Raw genomic sequence first — 15,247 nt, 5'->3', positions numbered from 1 at the left:
CGGCCCCTTTCCTCCTTCCCTTTGGCCGTCACCACACAGTTGATCTTTGACATAAGCTCCAAAAGAGTAGGGTCTCTGCTTTTTTATTCATTGTTTCCCCTACCCCCTATTTCCTAGTGCCTGGCAGTAATATGTGCAAAAATGTGTATTAAATAAATGCAGGAGACAAAGAAGAAAGAACAACTCACCTTCTGAAGGGAAGATAGTAACATTGTAACTCAAATTGAGGAAAATAAAGATATATCTCTTCACCAGGAAGAAGAAAACTAGTGTAAGTATTTCTGTGTCTTTTACTGTCCCTGTCACTTCCACAGGTCAGATTAATGAAGACTTTGGACACTACTAATATCTCTGGGTTCGTGAGTGAGTTCATCCTCCTGGGTTTTCCCTGTCGCAGAGACATCCAGATCCTCCTCTTCGTGTTCTTCTCCTTCATTTACCTTCTGACCCTCCTGGGGAACACATCCATCATCTGTGCGGTATGGTCAAGCAGGAAACTCCACACACCCATGTACATCCTCCTGGCCAACTTCTCCTTCCTGGAGATCTGCTATGTCAGCTCTGATGTGCCCAAAATGTTGGCCAATATCATCTCTCAGACCAAGAGCATCTCCTACACAGGCTGCCTGCTCCAGTTTTACTTCTTCTTCTCCATGTGTGCTGCTGAAGGCTTATTTCTGTCAGTGATGTCTTTTGATAGATTTCTTGCCATTTGTAGACCTTTGCACTATCCCAACATTATGACCCATCGCCTATGTGCTCAGTTGGTGGTCTTCTGCTGGGTAGGTGGCTTTCTCTGGTTATTGACACCTTTGACTCTAATATCTCAGGTGTCCTTCTGTGGCCCAAACACCATCGACCATTTTCTTTGTGATCTGGCACCTTTACTAGCATTGTCCTGTACTCCAGTAGCTGGGATTACTCTGGTCTGTGGTATCATTAGCTCTCTCATCATCTTTCTCACTTTTCTGTACATTCTTGGCACTTACTTCTGTGTCCTAAGTGTGGTGCTACAGGTGCCCTCAGGCTCAGGAAGGCGTAAGGCTTTCTCTACTTGTGCCTCCCACCTTGCTGTGGTGTCTCTGTTCTATGGTTCAGTCATGGTGATGTACGTTAGCCCAGGTTCTGGGACCTATTCTGGTATGCAGAAATTTGTGACCTTGTTCTATGCTTTGGCAACTCCATTCTTTAATCCCCTTATCTATAATTTCCGGAACAAAGATATGAAGGATGCACTAAAGAAAATTCTGAATGTATTATTGTGACAAATCTCTAAAAGATTCAAAAGCCAAATTTAATATAATGCATCATTAATATTTAGAAAAATAAATATGGAAGATCATGAGATGAATAGGATGATTTTTCCCCCTTTTGGTTTATTTTATTTTCATATATTGGAAAGGTGATTTTAAAAATTCATTAGATTCATGATTTAAGTCTCAGGAAGTTATTACTCTTATGTTCCAGATATGTCTATACTTAAACTTCTTTATTTTTAAATACAATTTAATAAGATTTTCATATATTTCTCTATAATTGAGTTTCAAATTTCTCTTTTGGTTTCTATTACATGCTTCTTTTTATTTTATTTTTTATTTTTATTGTTTAAAGTATTACATATAGTATTACACATGTCTCTTTTTCCCCCATTCACCTCCCCCCCCTTCGCCTCCCTCACCCGCCCGGCACATGTCCTCACCCCCTAGTGTCTGTGTCTATTGGTTATGCTTATACTAGGGGCCCGGTGCACGAAATTCGTGCACTGGTGGGAGGGGGGGGTAGGGGGGGTATGCCCCTCAGCCCAATCTGCACCCTCTTCAATCTGGAACCCCTCAGGGGATGTCCAATTTCCAGCAGTCGGACATCCCTCTCACAATCTGGAACCGCTGGCTCCTAACCACTCACCTGCCTGCCTGCCTGATTGTCCCTAACCCCACTGCCTGCCTGCCTGCTCGCCCCTACCTTGATCTCCTGCCAGCCTGATTGCCCCTACCTTGCCCTCCCCTATCAGCCTGATCACCCCAAACTGCCTGTGCCTTGGCCCCCCGTCTGGCCTCCCTCTGGAGGCACCACCCCCATAACCCCAATGCTGCTGCCACTGCAGGTGGTTATGGCTGCCTGAGCCTTGGCCTCTGTAGCCACTGCGGCTTTGTCTGGAAAGATGTCCAGAAGACAACCACTCTAATTAGCATATTACCCTTTTATTAGTATAGATTTGGGGACCATTACAACCACGCAGAACTTGAAGAAAACACATGGCCCTGGTCAGTTTGGCTTAATGGAGAGAGCATCGGCCTGTGGACTGAAGAGTCCAGGTTTGATTCTGATCAGGGGCACACATGCCTGGGTTTCGGGCTCAATCCCCAGTAAGGGGCCTGTGGGCGGCAGCTGATCAGTGATTCTTTTTTTTTTTTTTTAAATATATTTTATTGATTTTTCACAGAGAGGAAGGGAGAGGGATAGAGAGCTAGAAACATCGATGAGAGAGAAACATCTACCAGCTGCTTCCTGCACACCCCCCACCGGGGTATGTGCCCTCAACCAATGTACATGCCCTTAACCGGAATCGAACCTGGGACCTTCCAGTCCACAGACCGACGCTTTATCCACTGAGCCAAACCAGTTTCGGCTGATCAGTGATTCTTATCATTGATGTTTCTATCTCTCTCTCCCTCTCCCTTTCTGAAATTTTAAAAATATATATATATTTTAAAGAAAACACATGATCTTCACTTTGGGCTTTGTCATCTTACAATATCCTTTGTGCAGTGTTTTAACTTCCCTCAACTTTCCTTTACCCACCTTTAAAGTGCAATCTATTTTGGGGAAGATGATCAGGAAAGTGATTCCAGTGGGTAGAAGTTTTTTTTGGAGGGGATGGGTCACGAAGATATTTAAAAATTGAGCATGGTGATGGTTGTACCACTCTGAATTTACTTTAAAAAACCAGTTCATTGTACACTTTAGGTGACATGTACAGTATATGGGTTATATCTCAACAAAGCTGTTCTTTTATTTCTTTTTAAATAAAGACCAGTCTTATAATCAGTTGCAGGTGTTTTCAGAGGCCCCTCAAGATTTGCTTACCATGTCCCAAATCACGGCTGTGATTCCCAGTTGCCTCCAGTCCTGGTGGATCTGGATGGTGTGGTTTGCAAAGGAGAAGGTGGCAAGAGGCTTAGGGAATTTCGGCAACCCCATTCCCCCGGTCTCCTCATAGGGCACCAGGGCCATTCCCACTGTGCCAGCTCTGCTCCCTTTAACCTGTTGGGCAAAAGAATCCTGCGTGCTCTGGCCAGAAAGTGCATTCTTTCTTAGCTGGCCCCCATGCTTTTTTAAAGGTCGTTTTATGGATTCAAAAGAATAAACAGAGATGTGGAAAGCTTTTGTCAAGGCAGACACCCAGGGAGCACCGGGCTCGGCCCTGACACGCCCCCCGGGTGGCGATCGCCATGCTGACACCCGGGGAGCGCCGGGCTCGGCCCGGACACGCCCCCCGGGTGGCGATCGCCATGTGGACACCCGGGGAGCGCCGGGCTCGGCCTGGACACGCCCCCCGGGTGGCGATCGCCATGCGGACACCCGGGGAGCGCTGGGCTCGGCCGGACACGCCCCCCGGGTGGCGATCGCCATGCTGACACCCGGGGAGCGCCGGGCTCGACCCGGACACGCCCCCGGGTGGCGATCGCCATGCGGACACCCGGGGAGCGCCGGGCTCGGCCCGGACACGCCCCCGGGGTGGCGATCGCCCCCGGGACACCCACTGAGCGCCGGGCTCGGCCCGGACACGCCCCCGGGGTGGCGATCGCCCCCGGGACACCCACGGAGCGCCGGGCTCGGCCCCACACGCCCCCCCCTGTGGCGATCGCCATGCGGATCCCCAGAACTTACAGGATTGGGCGCAGCCATCTTGGTCTTCCCAACGGCCGGATGGGCCACCCGGAGTCCCGCCCCCAGCCTCTGGCAGGCCCAATCATGGGCATAGCGGAGGTGCGGTCAATTTGCATGTTTCTCTATTATAAGGTAAGATGCATGCATACAAATCCTTTGGTTGATATCTTACCCCCCACCCACCCTCCCCTGCCTTCCCGCTGAAGTTTGACAGTCTGTTTGATGCTTCTTTGTCTCTGTATCTATTTTTGTTCATCAGTTTATGATGTTCTTTATATTCCACAAATGAATGAGATCATGTGATATTTATCTTTCTCTGACTGGCTTATTTTGCTTAGCATAATGCTCTCCAGTTCCATCCATGCTGTTGTAAATGGTAAGAATTTCTTCTTTTTTATAGCAGAGTAGTATTCCATTATGTAGATGTACCACAATTTTCTAATCTACCGTATTTTCTGGTGTATAAGACGACTGGGCATATAAGACGACCCCCAACTTTTCCAGTTAAAATATAGAGTTTGGGATATACTCGCCGTATAAGACTACCCCTCTTCCAATGCACACCAAATAAAAATGTAAAAAACATCAGATTTGATTTTAATATGGTAATTTTAATTCAAATGCTTATGACATGCAGGTACTTAGCAGGAAAACTGTCACTTATAAACATAAGGCTGTTTGTCATCAAACATGTAAACATAAAACAGTGCAAGTGGATTAAACTTTTCCTAATTCACTCTAAAGCTGAAAGGAAGGATAAGACAATAAACCCATGGGAGCTGCCATGCTGTTTGTTTTCTAAGCTGTCAATCAAACTGGAACTGATGATGATAAGAGGAAGATAACAAACAATAGAGAGAGAGCAAGTGCCAGGCAAGTCCCTGGTGAGTTAGCAACGCCACTTCACTGCAGTCCTCAGGAGCGAGATCTAAGAGTCAGAGAAGGAGGTATGGTAATAGGATACAAGGGTGGGCCAGACGGGTGAAAGAGGCGTGTTTTTCTGGGCACAGCTCAATCTCTTTTTTCCATACCCCGGGCGTCCCGGACGCCTGCAGCTTGCTCCACCCTTCACTTACACCTTCCCGGTGAGGCGCCCCCTCACCTTGTCATCGGGACCATGTTAAGTCACTTCTTTCCACAAATCCTGGTGAGTGGATTTTCTTCTACCCTACTTGTTCAGCACAGCCCTTGCTGCTTTCATACGGTCGCCGCATATGGTGGGGGGGGGAGCTCAGAAATGGCAGCGGCCGCATCCCCGCCGTATGCGCGGCGAGCACCCAGCTGCACTCCATTCATTTCAATGGAGCCGGACGGAGACCGTATGCGGCACAAAAAGGAGCCGACCAGAGACACTTGCGGTTTCCGTCCGGCTCCATTGAAATGAATGGAGTGCAGCCGTTTTTTAGCTCCCCACACCATATGTGGCGACTGCAGATTCTCCAGTCCAGCTCGGAAGTTTCAGCACCAGCTCTATAAGACGACACCCAGGGTATAAGATGACCCCTGACTTTTGAGAAGATTTTCCTGGGTTAAAAAGGTCGTCTTATACGCCAGAAAATACGGTACTCATCTGCTGATGGGCACTTAGGCTGTTTCCAAATCATAGCTATGATAAATTGTGCTGCCCACTTCTAGAAATATATCCCAAGAAAACAGAAACACCAATCAGAAAGGATATATGTACCCCTATGTTCATAGCAGCACAATTTACAATAGCTAAGATTTGGAAACATGCTTCTTAATGTACTTCAACATCCTCAAATTTGGCCTTTATCAAAGCCAGTTGTTCTTTCTTAGAGCATAGCAAATGTCTAATGTATTGCAAATATACAAATGGTTAACCAACAACCCTTTAGGTAGCCAGATTAAAAAAAAAAAACACACCTCAATATCAGGGACTATTTAAAAACACTACTTAAAAATACTTTATAATTGCAAGTATAGTTTTGAGAATCCTCAGTAGGGTTATGCTAACTTCATTGACTCCCTGCACTTTGCTAATACTACACTTTAGGAGGTAGGTCCAAATCTTCCATATTCAGACACATGAAGGCTAGCTAATACTCAGTGTAAGCCAAAGAGCTATAGACTTTGTGAGATTACTACTATCCAGACCTAAGGTGCACTTGTTTTCATGTAGTTCTTTGTCAAATTTTGGATACATGTCTCTCAGAAGTAATTAATACTCTCTATTCTTGTTTTTTAGAGTAGTAATTTAATTCACAGTATTATACTTCATGAGGAAACCTTAGGCAAAAACTTTGTTCTGGGATAACCCCAGCACTAACACTATTTTTATTTATTAATTATTTTTAAAATATATTTTTATTGATTTCAGAAAGGAAGGAAGAGGGAGAGAGAGATAAAAAAATCAATGATGAGAGAGAATCATTGATCGGCTGCCTCCAACATGCCCCCTACTGGGGACCAAGCCCACAACCCAGGCATGTGCTCTGACTGAGAATTGAATTGTGACCTCCTGGTTCAACACTCAACCACTGAGCCACACCTGCCAGGCATATTAATTATTTTTTAAATCCTCACCTAAAGATATGTTTTTATGGATTTGAGAGAGAGAAGAAGGGGGGAGAGAGAGAGAGAGAGAGAGAGAGAGAGAGAGAGAGAGACATCAATGCACCCTGACCAGGGATTGAACCTGTGACCTTTCTGTGTATGGGACAATACTCTAACCAACTGAGCCACACTGGCCAGGGGAGGACTAACTTTATTTTTAAACCATAGTCAAACATCTGCAACTTCTTGCTGGATATTTTTACATAAATACCCATTTCAAATTAAAAAATTAAATCCTAAATTTGCTAACCTTTTGAATTAGCTCTAAAAAACAAAAAATTTTCTCTCTCTTTTTCTTTTTTGTTCAATCTCCCCAACCCAGCTCCCACTCCCCAACCCCAGTCATCAGCCCATTTTCTATGAGTCTGTCTCTATTTTGCTTGTTAGTTCATTTTATTTGATTCTACATATGAGTAAAATCATATGGTACTTGTCTTTGACTGGCCTATTTCACTTAGCATAATGCTGTCCAGGTCCATCCATGCTGTCTCAAAGGGTAAGATTTTCTTTTTAAAAAATAATTAATGAATACAACAACAGTGTGGTGATTCCCTGGCAGGGGGAAGGTGCAGCAGGCTATAAGAGTGATAAATGGTGACGGACAGACTTGACTTGGGGTGGTGAACATGCAATACAGTGCATAGATGATGTGTTGTAGAATTGGGCACCAGAAACCTGTATAATTTTGTTAACCAGAGTCACCCAACTAATTCAATAAAAAGGAAAAAATAATAAAGGAAAAGAAAAAACAAAAAAATAAAAAACAACTAAATTAGCTCTAGCCATCCTTATTTGCCAATGGCTCTACTGTTAACCTGAACTTCAAATCTTAACATTTACAATCCCTCATCTTCTCATACCCAATCCTAATGTTATTAAATTATGTGGCATCCTCCCTGTGATATTCATCATCTTTACTCATTTTTGTCTAGGTTCTAGCACTACATTATACCTATGAAGGCATAATCCTCCTACATAATAAAAAGGTAATATGCAAATTGCATCACTCCGCTACGCCCATGATTGGGCCGGCTGGAGGCACGGGGGGTGGGACTTAGGGTGGCCGATTGGCTGGCGGTAGGAGCGGGAGGCGGGGACTCACGAGTCCCCGAGCCCTGCTCCTCCCACCGGCCTAAACGGCCGACGCTGCGGAAGGACCCATGGGGCCGGTGGAAGACGCTGGTGGCAGAACTCGGGGTGGCCGATTGCATGGCTGCCAGCACCAGTTTTCTGCCAGCAGCAGTTTTCCTCTGGCCACCTCCCATCAGAGCGCCTCCCAATCGGAGTTCCTCTCGGGGTGGCCGATCTTGCTGGCTGGAGGCGCTCTGATCGGCGGGAGGCCAGAGGAAAACTGCTGCTGTCGGAAAACTGGTGCCGGCAGCCAGGTGAAGGAAAAGTCTATTGCACGAAACTTCGTGCAACGGGCTTCTAGTAACTTCATAAATGGCCTCTCTGTCTCTGATGTCTCCCATGTCAAATTTCAGAATCATCTTTATAACCAAAGATCCTTTCCATCAGTCCTCACACTTATTTCCTCTCTACTTACACAGATTTATGGGTCAAATCATAAATCCTTATTTTTTTTGGTGTATACTTGTCATTATAACTTTGTTCAAACCCATAAAATGTACAACACCAAGAGTGAATGCTAATGTAAACTATGGACTCTGGGTGATGATAATGTACGTAGGCTCATCACTTGTAACAAATGTGCCACTCTGGTGGGGGATGTTGATAGTGGGGAAGGCTACACTTGTGTGGAGTCAAGGGGCATGTGGGAAATTTCTGCATACCTAAAACAACTGCTGTAAATAAGAGAGACTTCATACGTATATGTTTTCCTCATATAACCAGAGAGCTGGAGGACTCTCCATAGCCATTGCTCTGTGCCACATCTGTGACATTTAGTTTGTAGATCCTCATCCTTTTCATGGGTCATTTGAATCAAAGATGTGTCAGACCTCAGAATTCTCTTACATAGATGCTGATAAGAGTAAAAACATCACTTGAGAATTCCAGGAAATACATTCTTGCAACAAAAATGATCTTTGGCCGAAACTGGTTTGGCTCTGTGGATAGAGCGTCGGTCTGCGGACTCAAGGGTCCCAGGTTCGATTCTGGTCAAGGGCATGTATCTTGGTTGCGGGCACATCCCCAGTAGGGGGTGTGCAAGAGGCAGCTGATCGATGTTTCTCTCTCATCGATGTTTCTAGCTCTCTATCCCTCTCTCTTCCTCTCTGTAAAAAATCAATAAAATATATTTTTAAAAAAATGATCTTTGTTGGTATTAAGAAGAAGGGAGAAATGACAGGCTTGATAGCTTATCTCAAAAAAGAGCTAATATTAACTACTATACACTGCCTTATTTGTTAAAAGATGGAAATCTTTATCATGATTTTTAAGTTATATGTGCCATATTTAAATTGAGTCATATTCCATTTTCTCTCTCTATTTTTTAAAATTACATAAGTAATATATTTTATAATTAATTTTTTATTGTAAAAGACAAAGAAAGCAGTACAAAATAATGAAAATCCTCACATCCATATTTCTACACACGTACTTATCTCTTCAGCAATGTGCTCAGTTTGGTGGATATACTTCTAGACCCTTTTCTGTGATCCTATCTAATAGTAGACAAATATGCAAATTGACCATACCTCTGACACACCCACAAGCCACGCCCACCAGCCACGCCCACCATCCAATCAGAGCGAGTATGCAAATCAACCCAAACCAAGATGGCTACAGTCACAGAGAGCAAGGTTTCCTAGGTAACAGAGGAAGCCAAGCTTTCCGCCTGCCCTAGCCAGGCCTAAGCCTCCACTCAAGCTACAAAGTTTCAATTATAGAAGGTAAATAAATTCAAACAAATGGCGGCAGAATGGAGCTTGAGAGAACAGGCCAGGGTTGCCGCCGGCAACAGGGGAAGCAAAACTTTCCGCACACCCTGGCCGGGCCCACCCGCTTAAGGCAACAAGGTTTCAATTATAAGCCCAACACAAATGGCTGCTGGCCTCAGAGGGAGCCCCAGGCTTGGCTCTGCTCCAGGCTACAAAGTTTCAATTGTAGAAGGAAAATAAATTCCAGATACCAGTAGCCAGGGGGCGTGGCCAGCCTGCAAACCACCACAGGCCCCTCTCTCAGGCCACCCCACGCCCCAAGGGAACCCCACCCTGATCAGGGACACCCTTCAGGGCAAACCAGCTGGCCCCCATCCCTGTACCAGGCCTCTATCCTATCTAATAAAAGAGTACTATGCAGATTGATCATCACTGCAACACACAATATAGCTGCCCCCATGTGGTCAAAGATCCTGCCCCCATGTGGACACAAGATGGCCACCACAAGATGGCCAGCAGGAGAGGGCAGTTGGGAGGCACCCGGCCTGCAAGGGAGGGCAGTTGAGAAGGACCAGGCCTGCAAGGGAGGGCAGTTGGAGGTGATCAACCCTGCAGGAGAGGGCAGTTAGGGGTAACCAGGCCGGCAGAGGAGGGAAGTTGGGGGCAAACAGGCTGGCAGGCAGAAGCGGTTAGGGGCAATCAGGAAGGCAGGCAGGCAAGCAGTTGGGAGCCAGCAGTCCTGGATTGTGAGAGGGATGTCGGACTGCCCGTTTAGGCCCGATCCCTGGGATTGGGCCTAAACGGGCAGTCGGACATCCGTTGAGGGGTCCCAGATTGGAGAGGGTACAGGCTGGGCTGAGGGACAACCCCCCTCTGTGCACGAATTTTGTGCACCGGGCCTCTAGTTTATATATAAAAATATAACTTCTGGGTTTTAAATGAATATGTAAATTGGATTAAACCTAAATATTTCTGTACAACGACTGACCCTCTCACCCACCTCTACTCTCACCTACATAGCAATGTCTGGATTTCCTTCCGCTCCTGTAGGGACTATTAATCTGAAACAAGTTAGGACAATGAAGCTGAAGACACAGTTCTTCAGGGAAGACCCTTCCCCTGGGGGTGGTGCACACTCATATGAAAGCACTGCTCCCACAACACAGTGTGCTCAGTGGGGTCTTCTGCCACCAAGATCAGGAATTAAATCAGGAAAACCTGTGAAACAAGAGCACACTTGTTGTCTCTATTGATCATTGAAGGCGGCTTTGAACTGGAAAGCCACTGATTGGAAGGGATGATATATGATGTTTTAAACCAGAACTAGACCATCTAAATTGTCTATATTTGAGATTTAATGAAAGTGAGTGTTGTAAGTGCCCATAATTTTATTTTAGTGTGACCATAATTTTATTTATACAGTTGAACTGACTATATTGGGTGAGACTGCCTGTAAACAGGACAAAGATGTGATAAGGAAAGAACAAGAGTGGAAGGAAGGTGTGTTTCAGAGTTGTTGTATTCGAATAAGAAATACCCTTTTTTTTAAAATTCAAAATTAAGGAGAGAATAGGGAGATCTTGAGAAAAAGCCTTTGTTTTAAGGGAGGCCATCCCTCAGGAGCAGCAGGGACAACCACAGTGCACCACTCAGTTCCTAAGTGTGTTTTACATTCAGTGATGAGCTCCAAGGTGAAAGACCCTCCCTGAATCCATTGGTGAGATGGTTGCCTAGTAATGGCCTCTCCGGTTTGCTGCTCACCTGACACCTCCAGACAGGTTCTGGGTTTTAAAAACCAGACACATGTTAGATGTCACCAGTTTCTTCAAGGCTTTTGGAGCAACCCTTCTTTTATATGTGCTTTTTCAAATGACATTTAAAGTTCACTTTAACAAAACCCCAAATACTGTGTATCTTTCCAATCATCACTAAAAGTAAAGTTCCTGGCCCTAACTGGTGTGATTCAGTGGATAGAGTATTGGCCTGCAGACTGAAGGGTCTGAGGTTTGATTCTGGTCAAGGGCGCATGCCCGGGTTGCGGGCTCGATCCCCAGTAGGGGACTGTAGAAGGCAGCCAATCAATGATTCTCTCTCATCATCTCTCTCTCCTTCTCCCTTCCTCTCTGAAATAAATAAAAATATCTTTAAAAAAATAAAGTAGAGCCTACTATGCTTAAAAATATAAAATAAAAGTAGCGTCCCTGCCCATCTTTATCACTGAGTCTACTGTGATTAAAGTTGGTTCCCATTTCATCTGCAGACTCCTGGCAGCAGGGACTGAAGCCGCTGGAACTGTTGGCAGTTTCCAGGCTTCATGAGAGTAAGAAAATCTGGGTTCTCATTTAACATTGAGTATCCTCTCATACCCTCAACCCCAAGGATTCAATGTCTTTCTATATTTTTAAACTATCTTCCCCCTGTTTCAAGGACACTCTACCCAGCTTTATATCATGCTTAGATGACAGTTTTTCATATCTGCTATGATCGATTACTGGGCAGCAGCTTTTACATGCATTATACAATACTAGTATACAATTATCATAAAATTCTTTCAAAGAAAGTCTTACCATTTTATTATCATTTTTTCACAAATAGGATTTTTATTTGTCACCATTAAAAGTATGACTTTTAAACAGACTATTGGACTAGGGCCTCATATTCATCAGCTCATTCAACTTTAGCACCTGTCTCATCCTCAGTAGCTTTTCCCGAACTGCTGCCTTCACCAGGAAGATCCATGAGTTTCCCAAGTTAAACTTGGGCTTCTCCAGCATTTTGACTTTTCTGACAAAGACATCATACAGCAGAGAAATAGAATGGTAGGGTTTTTCTATGTCTCTCCCAGCGCTCTCTGGAATCAGTTTATTGACCACTTCTTTCAAGTCATTTGCCTGCACCTCTCGGGTCATGATTTCCATCATCTTGTTCAGGACTTGGCGGACCTGCTGATGCTGAGCACAAGAGGTCTTCCGAATCTGATTGTCGCATTTTATTATTAAAACCAACACAGAATAGACAAAGCAAATAACCGGTTGTCTTGACATCAACATGAGCTTCAATCATGCGCTGCCATGTTTTGACCATGGAGCACCTTTTGTCATGGGTAAGATCCGTGTCATAGAAATTAATTAGGCAGTTTTGCCTTGAAAATTTTCAGTAATAACTTGAATATTCTAAATGCAGCATCATCATTCTGCAGATCAGCTAGGCTCACTCCAAAAACATCACCCCTGAGACCATCAGATGCAATTTTTGTTCCTTGAGTTCTCGTGACTAGTATTCTTCCAACATTTATTATATTAAACATAGCTGGTGCTTTCACATTATACGAATCTTTCTTAAAAAGTGGATCAAAAAGTTTCTTTTTTGGTTCCCTTTTTGGCACTTTCATAAGGCACTTGTTCTTGTCCATCACCATAGTGCTGCTCAGAAAGCCAAAAAGGTAAGTCTTACCATCTTATCTAAGAAAAGAGTAATATGCAAATTGACCATCACTCCAACACACAAGATGGCCGACCCCATATGGTCAAAGATGGCCACCTCCATGTGGACACAAGATGGCCACCACAAGATGGTCGGCAGGGGAGGGCAGTTAGGGGTGACTAGGCTGGCAGAGGAGGGCAGTTGGGGGCGATCAAATCTGCAGGGGAGGACAGTTGGGGGGGGGACCAGACCTGCAGGGGAGGGCAGTTAGGGGTGACTGGGCCAGCAGAGGAGGGCAGGTGGGCGCAACCAGGCTTGCTGGGGAGGACAGTTGGGGGGGACCAGGCCTTCAGGGGATGGCAGTTGGGGGGGGGTGACTGTGCCTGCAGGGGAGGACAGTTCGAGAGGGGGGACCCAGGCCTGCAGGGGAGGGCAGCTGGCGGTGATCAGGCCTGTAGTGGAGGGCAGTTAGGGGTGACCGGGCTTGCAGAGGAGGGCAGTTGGGGCAACTGGGCCAGCAGAGGAGCAGTTAGGTGTCGATCAGGCTGGCAGGGGAGTGGTTAGGGGGTGATCAGGCTGGAAGGCAGAAACAGTTAGGGGCAATCAGGTTGGCAGTCAGGTGAGCGGTTGGGAGCCAGCAGTCCTGGATTGTGAGAGGGATGTCCGACTGCCCCTTTAGGCCTGATCTCATTGGCATCAGGCCTAAAGGGGCAGTCAGACATCCCTATAGGGGTCCCAGATTGAAGAGGGTGCAGGCTGAGCTGAGGGACACACACACCCCCCATGCACAAATTTCATGCACTGGGCCTCTCGTTTAAAAATAATTAAACCGAAGTCCACAGAGGGTTAAAGTTTATATTTGGTGGTGATTCAACTTGGTTTATTTTATTTCTATAAATAGGGTGCCTAAAGTGAAAAAGTATAATCTGCCTGTGGCTACTACCTATTATTCTCTTCTTGCCATTGTTATACCTTTTGGTCACTCTGGTAAACTTCTATTAACATTACTATTTTGGCTTCTTTTATTCCTTAAATGTCCTATATAATAAAAGGGTAATATGCAAATTGACCCTAAGGGTGGAACGACTGGGAATGACCGATCACTATGATGCACACTGACCACCAGGGGGCAGATGCTTAACGCAGGAGCTGCCCCCTGATGGTCAGTGTGCTCCCACGGGGGGAGCTCTGCTCAGCCACAAGCCGGGTTGAGGGCTATGAGTGCAGTGGTGGTGGAGGAAGCCTCTCCTACCTCCTCAGCAGCGCTAAGGATGTCCAACTGTGACTTAGGCCCAGCGGGCCTAAGGGAGCAGGCCTAAGGTGGCAGGTAGACATCCCCCGAGGGCTCCTAGGCTGCCAGAGGGATGTCTGACTGCCAGCTTAAGCCCAATCCCCCAGGGAGAAGGCCTAAGCCAGCAGGTGGACATCCCTTGAGGGGTCCTGGACTGCCATAGGGTGCAGGCCAGGCTGAGGGACCACCTCCCCCAATTGCATGAATTTTTGTACACCAGGCCTCTAGTATGTATATATTTTAAATCCTCTCTTGAGGTTATGTTTTTATTGATTTTAGAGAGAGAAAGGAGAGAGAGAAAGAAACATTGATGTGAGAGAGAAGCATTGATCAGTTGCCTCCTGTATGCACCCTGGCAGGGGATGGAACCCAAAACCTAGGTATGTGCCCCAACCGGGAATCAAACCTGCAACTCTTTGGTGTATGGGACGACACTCCAATCAACTGAGCCACCGGCCAGAGCTTTCCTTAAATATTTTTATTTTAAACACTATACTTGATAAAGTTGTTCTAAAACTGTGCTCTATGATATAACTTTCTGTTTATCTCTGTAAAAGGGATTTCACTGAAAAATGAGTGCTCACTGTGAACAAAGATTTATTCAAAACAATTATTGCCCACAAGGAGCTTTCAGGGTAAAGACCTACTGTGGCAAATGGTCCAGCAAAAACCCTGTGCAAAGGCAAAACTTAAGTCCCTTTTTTCTTTTCTTTGCTGTTTAAGTGGATACATGGTAGTCTTACACTGATGGTGAGATGCATTTGAACTCTTGGGCATGGTTCATCGGAAGATGCGGGTCAGACCAGTCTCAGATGTTACCTTCTTCTGTTAGAACTTTAACTCTCATTAGGCTTCTTCTCTCTTCTCTGAGCTTTAGTCATTTTGTACAGTGGTATGAAGTGGCAGGAACCAGCCAGAATGTGTGTTTTAAAAAAATTTATCTTTATTGTTGAAAGTATTATAGGTGTCCTCTTCCCCTTGCCCTCCCCACTTCTCCATTACCTCCTCAAGCCTTCTCCACACCATTGTCTATGTTCATGGGTTATGCATATATGCATATAAATTCTTTGGTTAATCTCTTCCTGCCCACCCGCATCCTTCCCTCTGAGAATCGCCAGTCTGTTGCATCTTCCGGGTCTCTGGGTCTATTTTGTTTGTCAGTTTATTTTGTTCATTAGATTCCACTTATAAGTGAGATCATGTGATATTTGTCTTTCTCTGACAG

At 45.4% G+C, this 15,247-nt stretch overlaps 1 protein-coding gene and 1 pseudogene across 1 annotated transcript; one reads left to right on the top strand and one right to left on the bottom strand.

Annotated features, from left to right (window-relative positions):
- Positions 1 to 305: 305 nt before the first annotated feature.
- On the top strand, positions 306 to 1,265 carry LOC103304889 (olfactory receptor 11G2-like). The gene has a single exon (XM_008161668.2). The coding sequence runs from the start codon at positions 324 to 326 to the stop codon at positions 1,263 to 1,265; it is 942 nt and encodes a 313-aa protein (XP_008159890.2). The 5' UTR covers positions 306 to 323.
- Positions 1,266 to 11,936: 10,671 nt separating this feature from the next.
- Positions 11,937 to 12,726, bottom strand: LOC129149009 (40S ribosomal protein S3a-like; annotated as a pseudogene).
- Between the last annotated feature and the right edge of the window lie 2,521 nt (positions 12,727 to 15,247).

This window comes from Eptesicus fuscus, chromosome 5 (assembly GCF_027574615.1).
Source record: "Eptesicus fuscus isolate TK198812 chromosome 5, DD_ASM_mEF_20220401, whole genome shotgun sequence".
NCBI classification, from domain to species: Eukaryota; Metazoa; Chordata; class Mammalia; order Chiroptera; family Vespertilionidae; genus Eptesicus; species Eptesicus fuscus.
The sequence above is the reverse complement of the archived record's forward strand: the minus strand, read 5'-3'. Positions and strand labels throughout refer to the sequence as shown.

What these genes read in the sequence shown, in the direction of transcription:
- LOC103304889 (XM_008161668.2), top strand. Translation starts at nt 324, where the DNA reads ATGAAGACTTTGGACACTACTAATATCTCTGGGTTCGTGAGTGAGTTC.